This window comes from Eretmochelys imbricata, chromosome 2, assembly GCF_965152235.1.
Source record: "Eretmochelys imbricata isolate rEreImb1 chromosome 2, rEreImb1.hap1, whole genome shotgun sequence".
Classification (NCBI taxonomy): domain Eukaryota; kingdom Metazoa; phylum Chordata; order Testudines; family Cheloniidae; genus Eretmochelys; species Eretmochelys imbricata.
In genome coordinates, this window is record NC_135573.1 from 65,301,084 (window position 1) to 65,321,878 (window position 20,795).

Consider the following 20,795-nt stretch of genomic DNA (forward strand, 5'->3'; position numbering starts at 1 on the left):
TTCTGTAGGTTTTTTTAAAAAATATGCCCATGCTGCTCTATAGTGCTTATGTACCTAGTTCAGAAACATACTGCATTTAAACAATGACATTTTGTAAACTATCTAAGCGCATTTGTGCCCATGTACATGTGCATACAGCTCTTAATGAAGTCAATGGCAGGCGTGCATATATGTGTGAGCATATATATATATAGCTCAGGTTAGAAATGGGCCCTGATTCTACGATTCAACCTGGCTACTTTAAATCTACATTAATAATCAGGATCTTTCATTTTAAAAATTTCTTTCTACATGTGTCTTTTGTCTGCTTCTCAAAGACATTCAATAAAGGTCTGGGGTGAAATCCTGGCCCCATTGAAGTCAATGGGAACGTTTTGCCATTGACTTGTATGGTGCCAGGATTTCACCCCTGGAGTATAAAAAGGGTGTGGGTGTATATGGGGGGTTGGGGAAGTAAGGGGTGAGCTATGATTCTGCACTTGTCATCCAAGCAAACTTTCCTTCTCTTCAATGAGAGGTTATCCTTAATAAGGAGTGGAGCACACAGCCTCAGCTATGCAATACTGTGGGAACAAACTCAAAGGTTTCTGTCATGCTTGTGTACTAAGTTCTCTTCTACATACTCTTCTAACAAAAATGTGTAAGGACAGATTGTAGCCTGGGCATTTATACCTCACGATGCTGCATGACTTTGACCCTTACATGAAGCATGTGCTGCACTGTGGAGGCAAAACAAGGTGAGTTCAGGCTTATCAACCTTGACTTTGACTTTTTTTTTTTAAAATTCTGCCAGTTTCTGTTACTGTTTTAAAGTTACTTAAATCTAGTTTCATTCAGGCCAATGACTTTTTTGTATGTGAATTAGTACCTCTTGTTTGAATTTGCCATGTACCAGAATAGTTGGTTAATCCAAGGTTGTATAACTTAACTACAAACAAGCACTGAATTGGCCAGACTTGTTGACCTTTCTCTTAGTTTTCAGAAACAATACAGCAGTGAAGTTCATTTTTGGGTTTGCTTGTTTGTTTGTTATGTTTCAGATAGGAAAGGAACATTTAGGCCTAAAGGTCGTAACTGAAATTCTCCAGGACATCCAGTACAAGGTGAGGAATTGTCTGAGGGAAGCAGAAATAGTTGACAGAGATGGACTGAATGGGGGACGGGCAAAGAAGATAAACTGAAGCAAGAAAAATAAAGAGAAGTCAGAAATGTTTGTGCTAAGATATCATGTGGGAGCCACAATACGGTGGTCACCATTAAAAGTCAACATTTAACAATAAATCCGACACAATTAGTACAGTTATTTCCTATTCTGACTGCAGGGAAAGTTTTAATCTCATATACCAGTAACGGTTCACAAGTATTGATTTTTTTAATGATACTAATACTTTGTCAATGTGAACTCAACCACCAAGAAAGATCTGTATTGAATGTTCAGAGAACCCCATTGTCAGTAGTCCCCAGCCTGTCAAGTTTCAAGTTATACAAGAGCAGAATATGCAGACTGAACACCCAGGTAAAATCACAACTGCAATATGGCTATAGCATAGTGGAACCCTGTTAAGAGAGTCAATGAATTAGATATGGCATTGGAATGGTATTCAGGGGATCTGGGTTTATAAAGAGCTTTGAGATCGATGAATGAAAAGTATTGTATAGGTCTGAAAAGACTGAACCATAGGAATTTTAGGAATTATGTATTATTATTAATTAATCTGAATTTTAAATCTCGTTTTAGTTGAACAATATCTCATGTACTCCAGGTGTAGCATTCATTTCTACAGATTATTATTGTGTGTGTTCGTGTACATGTGTGTATGTGTGTGTGTGTGTAAGAGAGAGAGAGATTTTATAGAACGCTTTATACTCTATTGGTAGCACAGATAAAAATAGGAAGATCCTGAATGCGTACTCATGAATTCAGCGGGCCAGCATGATACATTCTTTGTGCATACATACATTTTATTTGCATTAAGCACATCAACATAGTCTTATATTATAAAGTGTCACACCCCAAAATCACATCTTCAATGTCAACCCAACTTTGCCATAATCAAAAGAGGTTAATGAGAAATTTATGATAATATATTCGCTAATACTTAGAATTGGTATGTTACACATTTTTCTAACAAGCTTTACAAGTCACGGAGTGAAGCACAACACTTCCTGCTCGGTGGGCCTGATCCAAATCCACTGAAGTCAGTGGAAGTCAATGGGCTTTGGGTTGGATTTGTGTTAGGCATTTTGATGTGGGAAATACAAATCCAGATGCTCAGGACTTGGCATGTAAAGGTAGGAGGGAACTGAATTTCAAACACTTTGTTTTAAAATGCATTTTTAGTTAATTCATTTTCCCGCACCTGTTAATAATCTCCAGGTGCTTCCAATTTAAAATAAAAATTAAATCAAATATTACCAAAGAACAATTAAAAGGATCTTCCTTAAAATGCTTCCCCTTTCCTAGAGCAAGACAGCCACTGCAGAGATCCTGCCGTCTGCTATTAAATACAAACCCACATGCAACATATAACAAAATATTCCTCCAGGGAATAACCCTTCCCTCCCACACTCACTGGTAATTTTTACATTTATAAAGTGTTGATGTTGGTGTAAAGCATCTTTTTGGAAAAAACCCCAAAGCTTTGAAATTCACTTTTGAAAATCAAAGACAATTTCAATTTTGCGGTGAACTCTGTCCTTGGATGCACATGTTGTCATCCATGATCTCAAAGGCCATTTGCTATTAGGCATCTATGGGCAGAATTTGGCCCTTAGAAATAATGGAGTAAACAGGCTGCTTGGGACAAAGCTCACTTAGGGGCCAGTCCTGTGTGTAGGCACGTTGCTTCACCTATGTGGAATCCCACTGAAGCTAATGCAGGAGCTGCAGGATCAAGGCCTTACAGGGGGCTCTGTGCCAAAAGGAGAGACTAAGGTAGCAGAGATCTACAAAAATGGGCTGGGTAGCCTTGGACAGAAAATATAAAATAAATAAATAAATGGGTTGTATAGCTGCAAGGACTAATATAATGATGATTCAATGGAGACTGTCAGCAGTGGTTGCCAGGGACAGAAATTCAAGGCTTACTGTGATGACAACTTTCAAAGGCTTCTTTTTTTCCCTTCAACATCTTTTTAATGAGAACTGGTGATGAGATGGATTTGTATTGATTTTTCAGGGGAAGTCCAAAACAATACCCTGTTTTAATCCCAACTCTTTATTACCAGGTAGGTGTAGTTTCATATACAGCAAACCTTTACTTACTAGTGTAGATGTACTGTTACGTATGTTGTGCTCTGAACAGTTGAATACCTTGTGCCACTTTACAAAATCCTGTTGCAACTCATTCTCTCCTGGAGAATAGCTTAATGCAGCTGAATTACCAGCAAAACTCTCTGTAGATCAGTACATGGGTGCTCCATTGACCAGCAGTGGAGATGAACAGTGTCTGGCTATCAGCAATTTACCCACTGAGTACCCATTATATTTCTCATTGTGTCTAATCATTGTTTTCAAGATTACTGCCTCTGCCATGCAGCTGCCAACTGTGATACTCACAGGAAGTGACAGCATACATCAGTGGCTTCATTGGTGCCCTAGAGGCACAGACCCAGCCTGGGGTGATGTGGAGGTACAGTGTTTTCCTGAGCATTCCAGCTGGGGAGTGTGGATGCCAGTATATTCTTTAAGATTGTGCAACATCCACTACTCTCTGGCCAGCCAGCTTGATAATCTTCCATCCCTGCTGGCTCTGGGGGAGACATTAGACCCAGGTTAGAGGGAAAGTTGTGTGCTATCTTTGTGCAGTGCTCTCTCCTCCTCCAGGCTTCAGAGGGTAGATATTAGTAATTCCTTATACAGAGCTGTTTTTCTAAACAACTATTTGTACAAAGTTTGATAATTAATCCCCACAGCTCCGTTGGGCTTGATGTCAATGGAAAGCATGCCCCAAATGGTAGGAAATGTACATCACACATGGGTAACAGAGAAGTTAAGTGACTTGCCCAAAGTCACACAGCAAATAAGTCTTAGACCAACAAAGACAAATAAGTGTAACCAACCGCATTGCAGGGTGTCATGAAAATGTGACCCCTTTTTTGACCAGTTCTACCAATTTGCTCCAGAACAAAGCTTCCATTGTAAGGGCTGCCTCCATGTCAAATTCCACGCCATTGTGGCAGTCTCTTTCCACTTTACAGACAAAAAACTACATTAAAAGAACATTTTTAAGGTTGGAAAGTCAAGTACTGAAAAGATAGCAAATGCCAGAATTAAGGCTGCAAACGCAACCTTAATTCAGCCCCCTGTTGCATATGCATTATGATATAGTCTTTAATTACATGCTCACATACTGGTTTTTTCCACAGGACCCTTGCCTACCAGCTCTGCCTAAAATTAAAGACTGGATTGTGGTTTTAAGCCCATGTGCATGTTGGGTGAGGGTGAAAATGTTTGCAGTGGGACAATGCCAATGGGAGAACTAGGAGAATGCATACAGTGGCACTTTTACAGGGTGCAGCAAGTGGTCTTCCTCATGATGACCAAGGTGCACATGTGGATATGGAGGGAGTGTATAACTACAGCCCTCGCCATACCTGCTCCTCCTCATGGGGTTTCTGTTGCAGCTCTTGGCCCTATCACTGTGGGGGCACAAGAATTTAAACCCCAATCTAGCAAAGAGCTCTGAGCTTCCTGCAGGATCAGAGCCTGAAACTGTGTCTGATCTCCTCTGACCAAGCTACAAGAAAGGAACTAATTCTTTCATCTTCCCTTTTATACAGGCAGGGCTAGGCACAGTCTAGTCCTAAAGGAGGCAGCACTTACTAATGGTTAGAGCAGAAGACCAGGGAATCAAAAGACCTGGAATCGGTTTTCCACTCAGTCATATATTTGCTGTGTGACTGAGGACGTACGCTCTCTGAACCTTGCTTTTTCACATCTGCAATATAGGGATAATAATAGCCATTTCTGTAGATTTTAGCAGTTTTAGATTCTTGGACAGAGTAAGTATAAATTATTATAATAAAATCTGTGCATATATGAATAGAAACTCCTTAATTACTACATTAACATTAAATACTCTTTTTAATTTCAGATCCTCTTTTACGTGATTATTGGGTATATGAGGGCTCCCTTACCATCCCACCTTGCAGTGAAAGTGTTACCTGGATATTATTTCGATATCCATTGACTGTATCCCAACTGCAGGTAATAACTGTGCTTAAAGTAACCTGAGAATATGGTTCTGAGCTAAAGGTTATAGCGTGCAAATATACAGCATGATGCTATATCCGGTTTTCCTTGAAGATCTCATTAAATCTGTACATGGCTTTTCAAGTCAATGTTAAATCTTTTTAGTCAGTGAATGCGTGGAAAGGTCAAAGATGGAAAAAAAAACTTATCATTTATCATCTGCATTTAAAATAATTCTTTGCTAAAGTGAAAGCAAGAAATCAATGAGCAAAAGAAATTCAATCCTTTGTAATCAAAAGCTTTCAAATATCACTTCTTTTTGATGTTAAGGGAACAAGGACACACTAGGAGACACTGTGTCCTAGAGAATGAAAATTGTTAATAGTGCGGGTTAACTTTATTGCTTTGCACTCTATTTTATTTATCTTACTCTTTTCTTAATCTTACATAGTAAAAGTTAGCAAATGAACAGTCAATATAAATTTGGCCCATTTTTTTAAAAAGATGCTTCTATAATACATGTAAGCCTTTCTGCGCAACATAAATAAAAAATACCAACAGAAACTGTTGGTGCTGAACACGTAAATATTCCCCTGCAGTGTTTGAAACCCAATCATAGGAACACCAGCAATGAGCAAGGTGAACCTAACTATAACATAGAATATGAATGCACTGATTTTTCATTGTCCGTGCTGAGAGAAGGCAAAACAGCAGAGACAAAAGAGCATAAACAGTGACAAACTGGATTTTTAAAAATTCTTTCACTTTTAATAATCGAAGGTGTTACTTGTAACACAAAGAAATGTGTTTGTTAGCAACTTATTTTAAGTTGACAGTGTTTGTTTTAATATGAGAAATTAATTCAACAATATAATTCATATTCATAGAATCATAGAATCATAGAATATCAGGGTTGGAAGGGACCCCTGAAGGTCATCTAGTCCAACCCCCTGCTCGAAGCAGGACCAATTCCCAGTTAAATGATCCCAGCCAGGGCTTTGTCAAGCCTGACCTTAAAAACCTCTAAGGAAGGAGATTCTACCACCTCCCTAGGTAACGCATTCCAGTGTTTCACCACCCTCTTAGTGAAAAAGTTTTTCCTAATATCCAATCTAAACCTCCCCCACTGCAACTTGAGACCATTACTCCTCGTTCTGTCATCTGCTACCATTGAGAACCGTCTAGAGCCATCCTCTTTGGAACCCCCTTTCAGGTAGTTGAAAGCAGCTATCAAATCCCCCCTCATTCTTCTCTTCTGCAGGCTAAACAATCCCAGCTCCCTCAGCCTCTCCTCATAAGTCATGTGTTCTAGACCCCTAATCATTTTTGTTGCCCTTCGCTGGACTCTCTCCAATTTATCCACATCCTTCTTGTAGTGTGGGGCCCAAAACTGGACACAGTACTCCAGATGAGGCCTCACCAATGTCGAATAGAGGGGAACGATCACGTCCCTCGATCTGCTCGCTATGCCCCTACTTATACATCCCAAAATGCCATTGGCCTTCTTGGCAACAAGGGCACACTGCTGACTCATATCCAGCTTCTCGTCCACTGTCACCCCTAGGTCCTTTTCCGCAGAACTGCTGCCTAGCCATTCGGTCCCTAGTCTGTAGCGGTGCATTGGATTCTTCCGTCCTAAGTGCAGGACCCTGCACTTATCCTTATTGAACCTCATCAGATTTCTTTTGGCCCAATCCTCCAATTTGTCTAGGTCCTTCTGTATCCTATCCCTCCCCTCCAGCGTATCTACCACTCCTCCCAGTTTAGTATCGTCCGCAAATTTGCTGAGAGTGCAATCCACACCATCCTCCAGATCATTTATGAAGATATTGAACAAAACCGGCCCCAGGACCGACCCTTGGGGCACTCCACTTGATACTGGCTGCCAACTAGACATGGAGCCATTGATCACTACCCGTTGAGCCCGACAATCTAGCCAGCTTTCTACCCACCTTATAGTGCATTCATCCAGCCCATACTTCCTTAACTTGCTGACAAGAATACTGTGGGAGACCGTGTCAAAAGCTTTGCTAAAGTCAAGAAACAATACATCCACTGCTTTCCCTTCATCCACAGAACCAGTAATCTCATCATAAAAGGCGATTAGATTAGTCAGGCATGACCTTCCCTTGGTGAATCCATGCTGGCTGTTCCTGATCACTTTCCTCTCATGTAAGTGCATCAGGATTGATTCTTTGAGGACCTGCTCCATGATTTTTCCAGGGACTGAGGTGAGGCTGACTGGCCTGTAGTTCCCAGGATCCTCCTTCTTCCCCTTTTTAAAGATTGGCACTACATTAGCCTTTTTCCAGTCATCCGGGACTTCCCCGGTTCGCCACGAGTTTTCAAAGATAATGGCCAATGGCTCTGCAATCACAGCCGCCAATTCCTTTAGCACTCTCGGATGCAACTCGTCCGGCCCCATGGACTTGTGCACGTCCAGCTTTTCTAAATAGTCCCTAACCACCTCTATCTCCACAGAGGGCTCGCCATCTCTTCCCCATTTTGTGATGCCCAGCGCAGCAGTCTGGGAGCTGACCTATTGAATCGTAGAATAAAGGCACGAGCTCCCAGTAAACTACTTTTTAAATTAAAAGGCATGCATCCGATGAAGTGAGCTGTAGCTCACGAAAGCTTATGCTCACATAAATTTGTTAGTCTCTAAGGTGCCACAAGTCCTCCTTTTCTTTTTGAGGATACAGACTAACACGGCTGCTACTCTGAAAGCTTTTTAAATTAAATGACTGCAACTTAAAAATATCTAATCATGAGTCTGACACTTATGTTCTTGCTGAAAGGGCAGGTCTCATGACAGTTTAGCACTGCTTGAATGAAAACACATCTGTTGGTATCAGTAGACTCAGAATAACTGTTGTGAAAAATATACTCTGTATTAATCTATGTCAACTGCTATAATCATCCTAGTATGATATGATAAGTAAAAGATCTTAAATATGAAGGTAAACAAATAATACTCAAGTATCAGAGAGGTAGCCGTGTTAGTCTGTATCCACAAAAACAACGAGGAGTCTGGTGGCACCTTAAAGACTAGCAGATTTATTTGGGCATAAGCTTTTGTGGGCAAAAAACCACTTCTTCAGATGCATCAAATAATACTGTGGCTATCAGACTGAGGCCTTGAATGACATTCTGCTTTACACTACTTAGATATTTTTAGCCTATATTCTGTATTTTCTGATAGTCAATAAAATATTTTAGAATGTAAATACAAAGACTTGAATACAATGCACACAACTGAAAATGCTAATAGATTTTGTGGGCTATTGTGGAGAGAAGTTTACTAAATCTCTTTTTTCATCACAGAAATTGCATACTGCATACTGCAAATGCATACTGCATCCGATGAAGTGAGCTGTAGCTCATGAAAGCTTATGCTCAAATAAATTGGTTAGCCTCTAAGGTGCTACAAGTACTCCTTTTCTTTTTGCGAATACAGACTAACACGACTGTTACTCTGAAACCTGTCATTAATTTGTAGAACTTTCTTCTGCAGGATGTTGTTGAAGAAATTAGCTTCCTAAATTTTCATAACTGGATCAGACATTTATACAAATAATAATAATAGCATCTGCAATGGTACAAGGGAGGAGACAAATTATAAGACTATCAATCCTCATGCTTCAGCACTAAGAAGATCAGTCTGTTGGGATTGAAAAGAAATATCCCCCAATACTGCAGTATTACAAAATCATGTGTGCTATAGGGTCTTTTTGAATATAGTCCTCTGATGCATTTGGGGACTGCCATTGGAACATAGGATACTGCGCTGGTTGGACCATTGGTCTGTTTTGATTTAACAATTCCTATGTTCCTATTATTATCCTGGTAATACAGATGATTTTAACATAATGTGATGCTGAAGGAAAAATAGAAATAATGGGAAAAGATTATTCAGTTTATGTAACATACGTTTAGATCTCCCATTCCTGTACATTCCAACACATTTTCATTTTCATAAAATCATAGAATATTAGGGTTGGAAGAGACCTCAGGAGGTCATCTAGTCCAATCCCCGCTCAAAGCAGGACCAACACCAACTAAATCATCCCAGCCAAGGTTTTGTCAAGCCAGGCCTTAGAAACCTCTAAGGATGGAGATTCCACCACCTCGTTGGTAACCCATTCCAGTGCTTCACCACTGTCCTAGTGAAATAGTGTTTCCTACTATTCAACCTAGACCTCCCCCACTGCAATCTGAGACCATTGCTTCTTGTTCTGTCATCTGCTACCACTGAGAACAGTCTAGCTCCATCCTGTTTGAAACCCCCCTTCGGGTAATTGAAGGCTGCTGTCAAATCTCCCCTCACTCTTCTCTTCTGCAGACTAAATAAGCCTAGTTACCTCAGCCTCTCCTCATAAGTCATGTACCCCAACCCCCTAATCATTTCCGTTGCCCTCCGCTGGATTCTCTCCAATTTGTCCACATCCCTTCTGTAGTGGGGGGACCAAAACTGGATGCAATACTCCAGGTGTGGCCTCACCAGTGCTGAATAGAGGGGAATAATCACTTCCTTCAATTTGCTGGCAATACACCTAGTAATACAGCCCAATATACCATTGCCTTCTTGGCAACAAGGGCACACTGCTGACTCATATCATATTTTTACTTAACATGGGCACAAAGACGGTAGAGAAGTATAAACTGGTTTGATCTAGAGTTAGTTATGAGTGGCTGATAAGGATTCCAACCAGTTGGCCTGACTCTCCTCTTACTTATGATAGTTTTATACTCCACTGACCACAGTGGAGTTACTCCTGATTACACCAGTGTAAGAGAAGAATCAGGTCCAGTACATATTTGTCACTTTGGTTGCTGAGATCAGAACTTATTAATTACCTGAGTAACAAAAGAAGAAACAAGGAACAGAACTATCAGGATGTTAAGGCCTGATCCTACACCCCCAGCAGTCAACTGGGGCCTGACTGTGCAGCTGTTTTCACAAGCAGTCCTATTTAAGTCTGGATGGCTTTTGCCAAGTAACTGCTCAGCAGTGGGAACAAGGGGTCCATACTCTGGCCCTTGGATTTTTGTCACTGATGTCAACAGGAAGAAGATCAAGCCTTTACAGGATAACTGCTCCCTCCTAGTGGCAGCCTTCTCCTTCTTCCTCCCTTCCCTTCTCTTGTCTGTTTATGACCCTCACTTCTCATGTTACCTTTATTTCAATGGGAAGGACAATGTCTTAATTTGTTTTGGGAGACGCCGAGCACATTCCTATGTACTACAGAAATGTAACATTGTAATAAGAATAGTATTCTCCCTCTTATTATGTTCCCAAAGGAAAGGAAAAATAGGGAAAAGCTTGTTCAGACTTTTCTGGACAATTTGTTTTTGTAACTGGACACTTACGAAGAATTTGTTTTGTGGTTCACTGAAGCACAGAACAATTGCATCCTCTGAGCCAATCAGAATGTGGCTTTCTAACAGTGATACAGTGAGCAGCTGTCATTCCGCTATACTCACTGTCAGAGTTAGCTAGTTTTGAATTGAGTGGCTAGATCTCTAGCCCCTTTGTCTAGCTCATTTGTTCTGAATCATTTTTAAAGAAAATAAATAGTCACTGGAATAGATGGTTGGGGCTGGAGTGGTGTGGAAATATGTTCCGAAAAATAGAGAACTATGGGAGATTCATAGTATTTTGTTCACTCAAAAAATTGCCTGTTTTCATAGAAAGTGTTACTAAGGTACATGAAATTTTCAAGCAAAACTGGAAACAAAAAACGACCTAAACGATAATGGGTCCATTTTCCAAGCAAAGCTGATTTTCACAGAGGAAACATTCTTGGGTTTGTGTTGTGCCATGAAGAAAATAGCCATTTAATTGGAACCATGAATAAAGCAAAATTTAAAGTCTGAAATCAGGAAAACTGACCTAAATGTTAAAGCAAAATTCTGAAAAATAGAAGCTAATGGTGTTTTGTCATTAGCTGTGATATAAATGATGAACGGTTTCTGCACAGTGTTTATAATACAGCAAAGAGCTTTAATCTAGTTTAGGGTTCTACATAGTTAATGTTTTGGGCTTAAATTGGTTCTCAGTAGAATTCTAAGGGAGTGTTAGGATGGATTTTAGTGGGACCAGGATTGGGCCTTCTTATTCCATTCAAAAGATCAGCTCATGCACCCTGGATCTGAACATGGATGGAACCCTCTGTGCCTGGATCTCCCCACTCCCAGGTGGAATGGGTGTTCTGGGAAAGGGAGTCACCTTCACTGAAATATCCTTTTTCTCTGCAGGGCCTTGCAGAGTGTGTTGCAAATGGTGGTATCTGTGGGAGCGGGGAGACATGGGAAGGTTGGCAGAGGGTGGCAAACTACACATTGGGTGGGGCAGGGCCAGTGGGTCACACAGTTTCCCTTCTCTTCCCTGTGGAAGTTATCCAGGAAAGGTAATAGAGCCTGGGCCTGTCCTCTTTCCCACAGAGCCACTTCCTCCGTGGTCATGAGGACAGCCATGGCTAGCAGAGCCATGCAGTGTGTCTGGCCTGGAACCACGCTACCAGGAATTGGGCAGGCAGACAGTGTGGCTCCAAAGCTGATTCAGAGGCACAGTGCATCTCAGTGCGATGGCTCTGACCCTCTGCAGATCAAAGGTTTGTGATAGGGCCCCAGAACTCAGTCTGTGGGACTGGGGTGAACCCTGCCCTCCTGACTGAATGGTGTTGGAGCTGCTCTGTGAGGAAAGCCTCCAGGAGGTATGTGATCCAGCCCGGCGTATACTGCAGCACATTTGAAGTTGCAGCAGTGGGTAATTCCAAAATATTGGCTTTACAGAAAGGCCTTTTCCTGCTTGATTTGTTTCTATTTGAAGTCTCCAAGCCTCCAAAGATCAAATGAAAGCTGTGCTCTTGTGAAATGCTTCTTCCCAAACTAGTGATTTCAGATTATTCCAGTATTGATTCAGTTCAGCTCTGGTGGAAGAGGCCACCTTCAGAAAGGTCACTCACTGCTTCGACCAGCACTTGACTTCTGCAGGCTTCTTCAGTCTCCAGGCCTATAATGTGTTTATTTTCAGTTCGAGTTAAATAGTCATAAAATAATAGAAAAAAAATCTTCAAGAATAGGCATCTGTATTCCAGCTAAATTAATACAACAGCCCTGCCTTTAAAAGCATTCTAAAAGAGCCCCACCATTCCTCCCTCCTTTCATCTTTTCAGACCAAGCTGTCTTCCTTACATCTCAGCTATGAGAGGTACAACATGCTGCTCTCTGAGGAAAGAGAATCTCAGCTACAGGGAAGAGCTAGCCATCAAACACATAAATATGAAAAGAAGCGGCTCTGTACTTTTTTGCAGTAAATAACAGTGATCGTGGTTATCTTCTGAATTACAATAGGAAACTGTGTCCCCAGCCAATATAGCAGCTACAAAGATTCTAGAAAATACCACTAGCTATCTTGGAACACTTCACTTTCCTAAAAATCTGGGGTTAGATTTACATACCCCTTGGTCTCTATTATACATGCATGGAGGAGTCCTCTGTGACACCCTTCCCTCCTTGAGGCTGGCAGAGCCCTTTCGGCATGCTGGGGGATCTGTGCTGTAGAAGGGTGTGGAAACAGAGTCATTCAGGAGGATAAATGGATGGTAGGAATACCCACCATCCACCCCACGCTGGCCTCACAGATGTTACCTAGAAATGATGATATGATCCTAGGCGCCATCACTTTTTCTGTGGAGCTCCAGTCTAGGGATGCAATGGAGTTGGGTTGCTGAGGAGTTGGGTGCTAGGGCAGAGAAACAGAGGCCAATGTAAAATGGCACAGTTTTCGAATGGTTTTCTACACACAATGGATTCTCTGTGAGAGAATCATTATAGAGATTTCCATACTCTGAGTGGGGAGAATCTATCCTCTATATTTTGTTATTATGCCAAAGAAAAGAAAAGAGATGTAATTCTTCTATGAAGTTTAATTATTTAACAGATCACTCTTTCCTGTTACTTTCCTTCTACTATTATGTTCTTTTCTGTTTAAAATACATGTGATTTGCATTCATTTAAAATCCTATTTTAAAACAAACTGTCAAAAAGAGTGTGCTGTTGCAGCCAGGTGCACAGACTGGTTCAGTAGTGCTGCAGGACTCTACTTTTTGTCTTATGCTTAACAAATGAAGATATGTCACTATGAACTCACCCTCTGGCACCTTTTCTGATTTCACAGAGGACTTATGCTGCTATTAAAGGAGTTATCCCTGATTTACCATCATCTAAGTGAGAGCAGAAAGAGGCCCTCTGTCTGTTGTGTTATTGCACGCATAGATTCATAGATATTTAGGTCAGAAGGGACCATTATGATCATCTAGTCTGACCTCCTGCACAATGCAGGCCACAGAATTTCACCCACCACTCCTGCAAAAAACCTCACACCTATATCTGTGCTACTGAAGTCCTCAAATCGTAGTTTAAAGACTTCAAGGAGCAGAGAATCCTCCAGCAAGTGACCCATGCCCCATGCTACAGAGGAAGGTGAAAGGAGGTGATATAGAATGAAATGCGAAATAGGGAAATACCTGCACGACAGGCCTTAGGTGATTTGTCTGAAAACGTTTTCGGTGACCCCTCCTGCACCAACCCAAAATGCACAAGCAAAACACAACAACTAGAAAAAACTAACACACCAGGGATTTGGCATCCCTGAATGTGATCATTTGGCACCCCCAAATGTTGACATTCAGGGTGTGTCAAGGTTCCTCCCCCACTCTGAACTCTAGGGTACAGATGTGGGGACCTGCATGAAAAACCTCCTAAGCTTATCTTTACCAGCTTAGGTCAAAACTTCCCCAAGGTACAAAATATTCCCCCCGTTGTCCTTGGACTGGCCGCTACCACCACCAAACTAATACTGGTTACTGGGGAAGAGCTGTTTGGACGCGTCCTTCCCCCCAAAATACTTCCCAAAACCTTGCACCCCACTTCCTGGACAAGGTTTGGTAAAAAGCCTCACCAATTTGCCTAGGTGACTACAGACCCAGACCCTTGGATCTTAAGAACAATGAACAATCCTCCCAACACTTGCACCCCCCCTTTCCTGGGAAATGTTGGATAAAAAGCCTCACCAATTTGCATAGGTGACCACAGACCCAAACCCTTGGATCTGAGAACAATGAAAAAGCATTCAGTTTCTTACAAGAAGACTTTTAATAAAAATAGAAGTAAATAGAAATGAAGAAATCCCCCCTGTAAAATCAGGATGGTAGATATCTTACAGGGTAATTAGATTCAAAAACATAGAGAACCCCTCTAGGCAAAACCTTAAGTTACAAAAAAGATACACAGACAGAAATAGTTATTCTATTCAGCACAATTCTTTTCTCAGCCATTTAAAGAAATCATAATCTAACACATACCTAGCTAGATTACTTACTAAAAGTTCTAAGACTCCATTCCTGGTCTATCCCCGACAAAGACCAGCATATAGACAGACACACAGACCCTTTGTTTCTCTCCCTCCTCCCAGCTTTTGAAAGTATCTTGTCTCCTCATTGGTCATTTTGGTCAGGTGCCAGCGAGGTTACCTTTAGCTTCTTAACCCTTTACAGGTGAGAGGAGCTTTCCCCTGGCCAGGAGGGATTTCAAAGGGGTTTACCCTTCCCTTTATATTTATGACAGGGTGGCTGCACCAATTGCCCACCCCAAAGGTTGGCCCTGAATATATACTCTAAAAAAAGTGGTGATAAGATATGCAGAGATTAGCTTTCAAAACCATATGCTCACACTTTCTTGTTTTGCCCACACAGCTACATATTCTGCATGTGCAATTATTTTTTTGCAGTGACAATGTAGGCACTTATTTTAAAAATAATTGGCTCAAAATACCATATTCGTGTTATACCAACAATTTAAAAAATACAGACATTCACTAATCTGCATTTTCTCCCCCAGTTATGTTCAGTTTTTAATCTACTGATTTAATTTTTCAAAAGAAGTTTCTAAAATTGCATGGAGAGGTATGAATGTCCAAGTATTTGGCAAGCACTTTTTCAAGAACAAGCGGTAGTCTGAGCTAGAACCCTTTGGACATTATGCACACAATCGAATCGGTTGACATCAGTTGTAACTGCTACTCATTTTGCCCAAGCAAATGCAGTTTTTGTGTATAAATTTATCCACCCATAATTACTTGATTATGAGAATTGATGTGCTTAGATATTTAGGCATTGAAAACCACACATTCAACTAGAGTTTAGGATAGATCATTGGCCCCACAGTGAACAAAATATCTAAAATATTCTGCATGTCATTTCTTTACTTTTTCAGATAGAAGAGTTTCGAAGACTGAGGACACATGTTAAAGGTGCAGAACTTTTAGAAGGCTGTGATGGGATATTAGGAGATAACTTTAGACCAACTCAGCCACTTAGCGACAGAGTCATCAAGGCTGCATTCCAGTAGCAGAAGAAAAAACAATAATGATAACAAAACTTTATTTAGGTAAGTGAAAATTCAGCGGAAAAACAAAAATGAGAAGTAAGTCTATTAAAACAATTTTCACGATAGAGATTGTGGTTTAGAAGACAATGCTTTTAGACAAATGCCTTGGATAACCCATGTACTTTGAACCTTGCATTATTTTAATTTTTCAACTGATACCACCATATGTTTTGCCTGTATCTGCTCTCTCAAACACCTTGTAATAATTAGGTTAAATATAGGCTCTGTCCAATACTCAGTAAAGTCAACTGGAAATTCTTTAAAATTCTTTGATTTCAGTGAACATTGGATTGGGCCCTATTACAGCAATTTGGTTTCCTGTAATAAGAAGTGTGCTAAACCTGAGGACAAGTGAGATTTTCCTAGTGATATGGATGCACTGGTTGATTTTCACATTTTGTATTTTTAGGACTCCAGTCACCAATGAGTCATTTTAGTGTTACAGAGCTCCACTCCTTGAGACTGATAAAGATGGAGGAAAATGACGTCATCTCAAAGAAGGGTTGTTTCATTTGGATCTCCTCTGTCCTCTGTTAAAATGTTACTCTTTTATTCCAAATGCTGCACATTTAGTTAGACACAGCCAATGCATGCAGAAGAGAGGATGCTGAATAACTGGCCTTTTCATGGCTAATGTTAATTTGTTGTTCCATTAATTAGAGTAGGTGTGATTGTTTCTTGCCTCAGTAATGTGTTTAGCTTCCACTGGCTTGAAGAACAAGAGGTAAAAGATGATTTTGGGTCCCGTGCATAGGTGCAAATACACATTTGAACCTTCACTACCCACACGTCAGTTAATCTATTTCCCCATACCTTACATTTAAAAATCCCTCAATATTCCAGCATAAGTCACCAACCCTCATTACACTTAGATAATCAATGTACTACACAGCAGCCTAGTGATGGGATATACTAACACTGAATAAAAGAGAACTTACTATGCAGACAATAGGATCAGCCCCAACTTGGTAACCAACATTATTATTTAACAGCCCTCCAACATTGTCAAGAAAATGGACCATTCCAGATGCACAAGCTACTCACTTGCTCTCTGTAATGACTGATGATGCAAAATAAGTAGACATATCTCCACAGCTACAATGATCAACATCCTCTCCGCACAACATACATTTCAGGATCCATGGGTCTTATACACTCCTGTCACAATAATGTGATGTACCTCATCCAGTACATCAAATGTCCCAACCATGTGGGTGAAATGAGACAATCACTATGTTTCTTAAATGAACTCACACAGAAAAATGATAAAAGACAAAAACACCATATCACCCATGGCCAAACACTTTTCACAAAGTGATCATTCCATCTCTGACCTCTCAGGCCACAAAGGAAACCTGCATAACACCTTCAGAAGATGAGTCTGGGAGCTTAAATTCATAACTGTGTTAGACTCTTAAAATCATGGACTCAGTAAAGACATTGGGTTTATGGCTCATTGCAACAATCCGTAACCCACCAACCCTCCTTTGTCCTATGACTGCAGAGGTGTTACCTGCCCACTTCACCTTGAATGATCTCTTGCAACATGTGTTAACTTTATGCTTAACAATTTGTATTTAGCTGTGACACTCTGAGTACCTTTCCCATACCTGAAGCAGACCTCTGTGTAAATTCAAAATCTTGTCTCTCTCAACAACAGAAGTTGGTTCAATAAAAGATATTACCTCACCCACCTTGCCTCTCTAATCTCCTGGGACCAACGCAGCTACAGCAACACTGCAAACAAAACAGAAAAACTAATGACATTCTGTTCAACCACTAAGAAACGTTCTCACCCTGGGCAAATGGATGAGTAGATCATCTATAAAACTTCTCTAGCCCTGGAGTGTCTGAGTGTTGTACGAAAATAAACTTCAACTAAATACTACAAGAGCAATTAGTTCACAGTTATCCAATAACCTGTTCAGCTCTGCAGGAAGAATCCAAATACATAAAAGCAACAATTTCCTTAGCTTCTGGCCCCTTTAGAACTACTGGTTAAAAAGAAAACAAGCACATATTGAACCCCACTTGAAAGAATGCCACCGTTTGGTTTGGTGTACATAGAAGGGAGAGTACTTCAGAATCCTGCCAGAGTGTGAAATCTTAGCCTGATTAATTCAATGGCAAAACTCCCACTTGACTTCAGTGGGATCAGGATTTCATCCCTCGTCTTTATGAAATTATGTTTTGGGCTCCAGCTCCCAATCTTGATTGGCATAACAAGTGATCAGGCAGAAGATGGCCCCTTTGGTAGATTGGTAACTTGAAAGGATCAGAAAATGGAGCCATTAAAACCAATGGGTTATAAATGGTCTCTCTTAGTGTAGTAATCCTTTACATAGAGATAATATGAATGACATAAATTGTTAAATAGGCTAGTGCAGTGGCCTAGCATTCTGCTGGAGGGCTTTAATCAAACCTTAAAACATTTTCTACGTAAATACTTACCATGTATTTCATACCTGTGTCATACCTGCACAGATTTTAACAGTGAAAATTAAATACTGGTCTCTCTGTCAGCATTGCTTCCACACTCCTATATTTAATTTTTGGACACATCCCTAAGTCCACTGAAACCTCAATTACGTGGGCCTCTGCAGTCACAAAATGTCATCACTTTAATCATGAAATCGGTGATTCAAATCAACTTGTCTCCTGCAGAAAAATTACTTAGGAAAATCATAGCAATATTTAACTACATTTTTTTCTTCTGTGAGTGAATAATGCCCTAAGGCCATTGCAGGTAATTCAGGTCTCTGAAACAGTGAAATTACTTTACATGCTGACTTTGAATTTTAAGCATGAAAGAGTTTCTTTTATAACTGTTGGAATTGAAATGTGAAAACATCCCCCTTTGCTTTTATGTTTGAAATGTTATTACATTTGTCAACACCTACAAATAATGGTTTTAAATAATCAGATTTGCCTTCGCCTTGCTTCACAAAATAACTTGCAGTTTCAATTTCCAAATGATGGATTTTTATATGTAAAATGGTAGTATTCACTCTTGGGCTATGCTAGTTGAGGACTCTACAGTACTGAAAAAGTTCTGTGGCTCTGAGCATTTTATAAGTCTACAGAAGACATGGATCTCGGCTCTACACCTGATTGAATTATTTATCAGAAACTCACTTTGCCAAGGGCAGTCTTCTTTTTAGTTTTGGATGCAGTAGTCCAGATAGCATCAAGCTAATCAAGGGGGAAGAGTATATCCTCACTGTTGAGTTTGTCTCTGAGGAACTCAGAGTATGATTTATGAAGGCTAAAAACTGCCCCATTCACAGTCCAGCTTTGATCAGCCCTGTCTAGAGAAAGAAGTGAGATGAGGGGAAGAAGAAAGGAAACTCTTATGTTCACTTTGTAGAGTGTTCCTGGCACTGTCCCCATTGGTGAGAGGGGTTGAGGGACTGCAGCCTCAGGGATCCATGGGGAAGACACCTACCCTACTATGTAGAGCCATCACATCGGGATGGCTAATACTCTGCATTTTCTTCTCCCCAATGACGGTGGAGTGTCAATAGGAACTGTGTTGACACTGGCTGGATCCTCCTGTGAATTTTATTAAAGCCAGTCAGAAAATGGTTTTTCTGTCCCATGAAAAATTTGGAGATTTGGGGAAAAAAGCATCCAAAATTGGGATGAAAAGACAAAAATTTCAACATTTTCATTTTTTTTCTTTTCAGGTTAATCAAAATGTTTCATTTTGACTTTTACCCTATTTATTTTTATACCGAATAAAGTACATTTCTAAAGAAAAAGACATTTTGAAATAAAAAAATGAAAATGTTCATTCTGAAAACATCAAAACAGTTTTTCTCCAAAAGCACTTTTGTCAAAATCTAAACAATTTGGCAAAAAAAAAAAAAAAAATCAGTTTTGCCTACAAAGTATTTTCCAACAGAAAAATGTTTTGCCAGAAGCTTTGGACTAGCTCTGCTTAATAGCACCAGTAGAGTTCAGAGCTCCCACTGGAAAAGAAGAGCGAATGATGCCAGTGATAGCACCATCTCTTGCATTGCACATCTCTTTGACCCAGGTCTACCCCCAGTAATTCACAGAATGGCATCTACATAATAGCCAGGGAGGGAATGCTCCCTCCCTTCACAGGGAAGGTTACTTTTTGGAGGGTCACTTCCACTCATATATATTTCTGGTTTTATTATGCCTTAGCTAGTATATCTATAAAGGCTGGCAGACTCTGTACACACAGGGTTATCAGTATTCCTATGAGTAGGTGAGCTGACCATTTTCTCCCATTATTCAACTTAGCATGGTTTGGCAGCAGGCTTGCTGCCACTGAGTACGGAGGCCCCCTGCAGTAACATCAGAGTTCTCCCCGACTTCACCGGTCTATCGGGGAGGAGGAGAAATGATTCAGGCGAGTGTATTGTGTAGCGAGGAGGAGAAGAGGGTGCTTGAAAGGTTTCATTGTTTCCTAGTGAATCAGGATGTGGCCTCTGTGTATGCCACATTCATAAATTTGCAGAATATCTGCTCCTCAACATAACATAGTGTTATCCCTCAGTGCTAGTAGTCTGACATCTCAACTACTGAGCTAACACCAGTACCTGACAGCGTTCATGTCTGAGATAGGGGTTTATTATGTGATGTTGCTGAAGCTGGGCCCCCTCCTCTGAACGGCCATTACCCATGAGAAAAGATGTTGCCACAGGGGTTTTCAAATAATTGAGGTGAAACCATATTGTCAACATGACCATAGTACAGCCAGATCCCTTACACAATAGTACCTGTCTCTCCTAGAGCCGGTGGTGACAGGTAGCCCCTCTCCCACGCTGCACACACATATCCCAGAAGACTTGTTTCCATTTCCAGTCTCTCTCAAATCACACCCACCGCCTGCAACACAGCTACTGCAGGTAAAGCCCATTGCAGTATATTTGTCCTACGACATGCAGGACTTAAAAAAAAATCCACAGATTCTATTAAAACTTTTATGTAAAAAACCATTTTGGGGCAAATACCACACAAGTCATTTTCTGCTCAATAGCAATTCATTTCAAGAAGTTCTGAGCAACTGAAAACAGGAGCAGTGTTGTGCACCTTTATGACTGATATCGCAAATCTTGCAATATTTGGTGTTTTTCCTAGAGCCTCCTCTGCTGGACTGCAATTGTTACCCAATAAT

At 40.6% G+C, this 20,795-nt stretch overlaps 1 protein-coding gene across 1 annotated transcript in view; it reads left to right on the forward strand.

Annotated features, from left to right (window-relative positions):
* Nucleotides 1-16,124, forward strand: part of CA8 (carbonic anhydrase 8) — a 54,263-nt gene extending 38,139 nt beyond the window's left edge. The window contains exons 5-9 of the mRNA XM_077808990.1: nt 1,041-1,103; nt 3,180-3,228; nt 5,097-5,209; nt 15,473-15,646; nt 16,056-16,124. Of these exons, the coding sequence (XP_077665116.1) occupies nt 1,041-1,103; nt 3,180-3,228; nt 5,097-5,209; nt 15,473-15,607 (360 nt within the window). The 3' untranslated portion in view covers nt 15,608-15,646; nt 16,056-16,124. The remainder of the gene's footprint in view (nt 1-1,040; nt 1,104-3,179; nt 3,229-5,096; nt 5,210-15,472; nt 15,647-16,055) is intronic.
* The last annotated feature ends 4,671 nt before the right edge of the window (nt 16,125-20,795 follow it).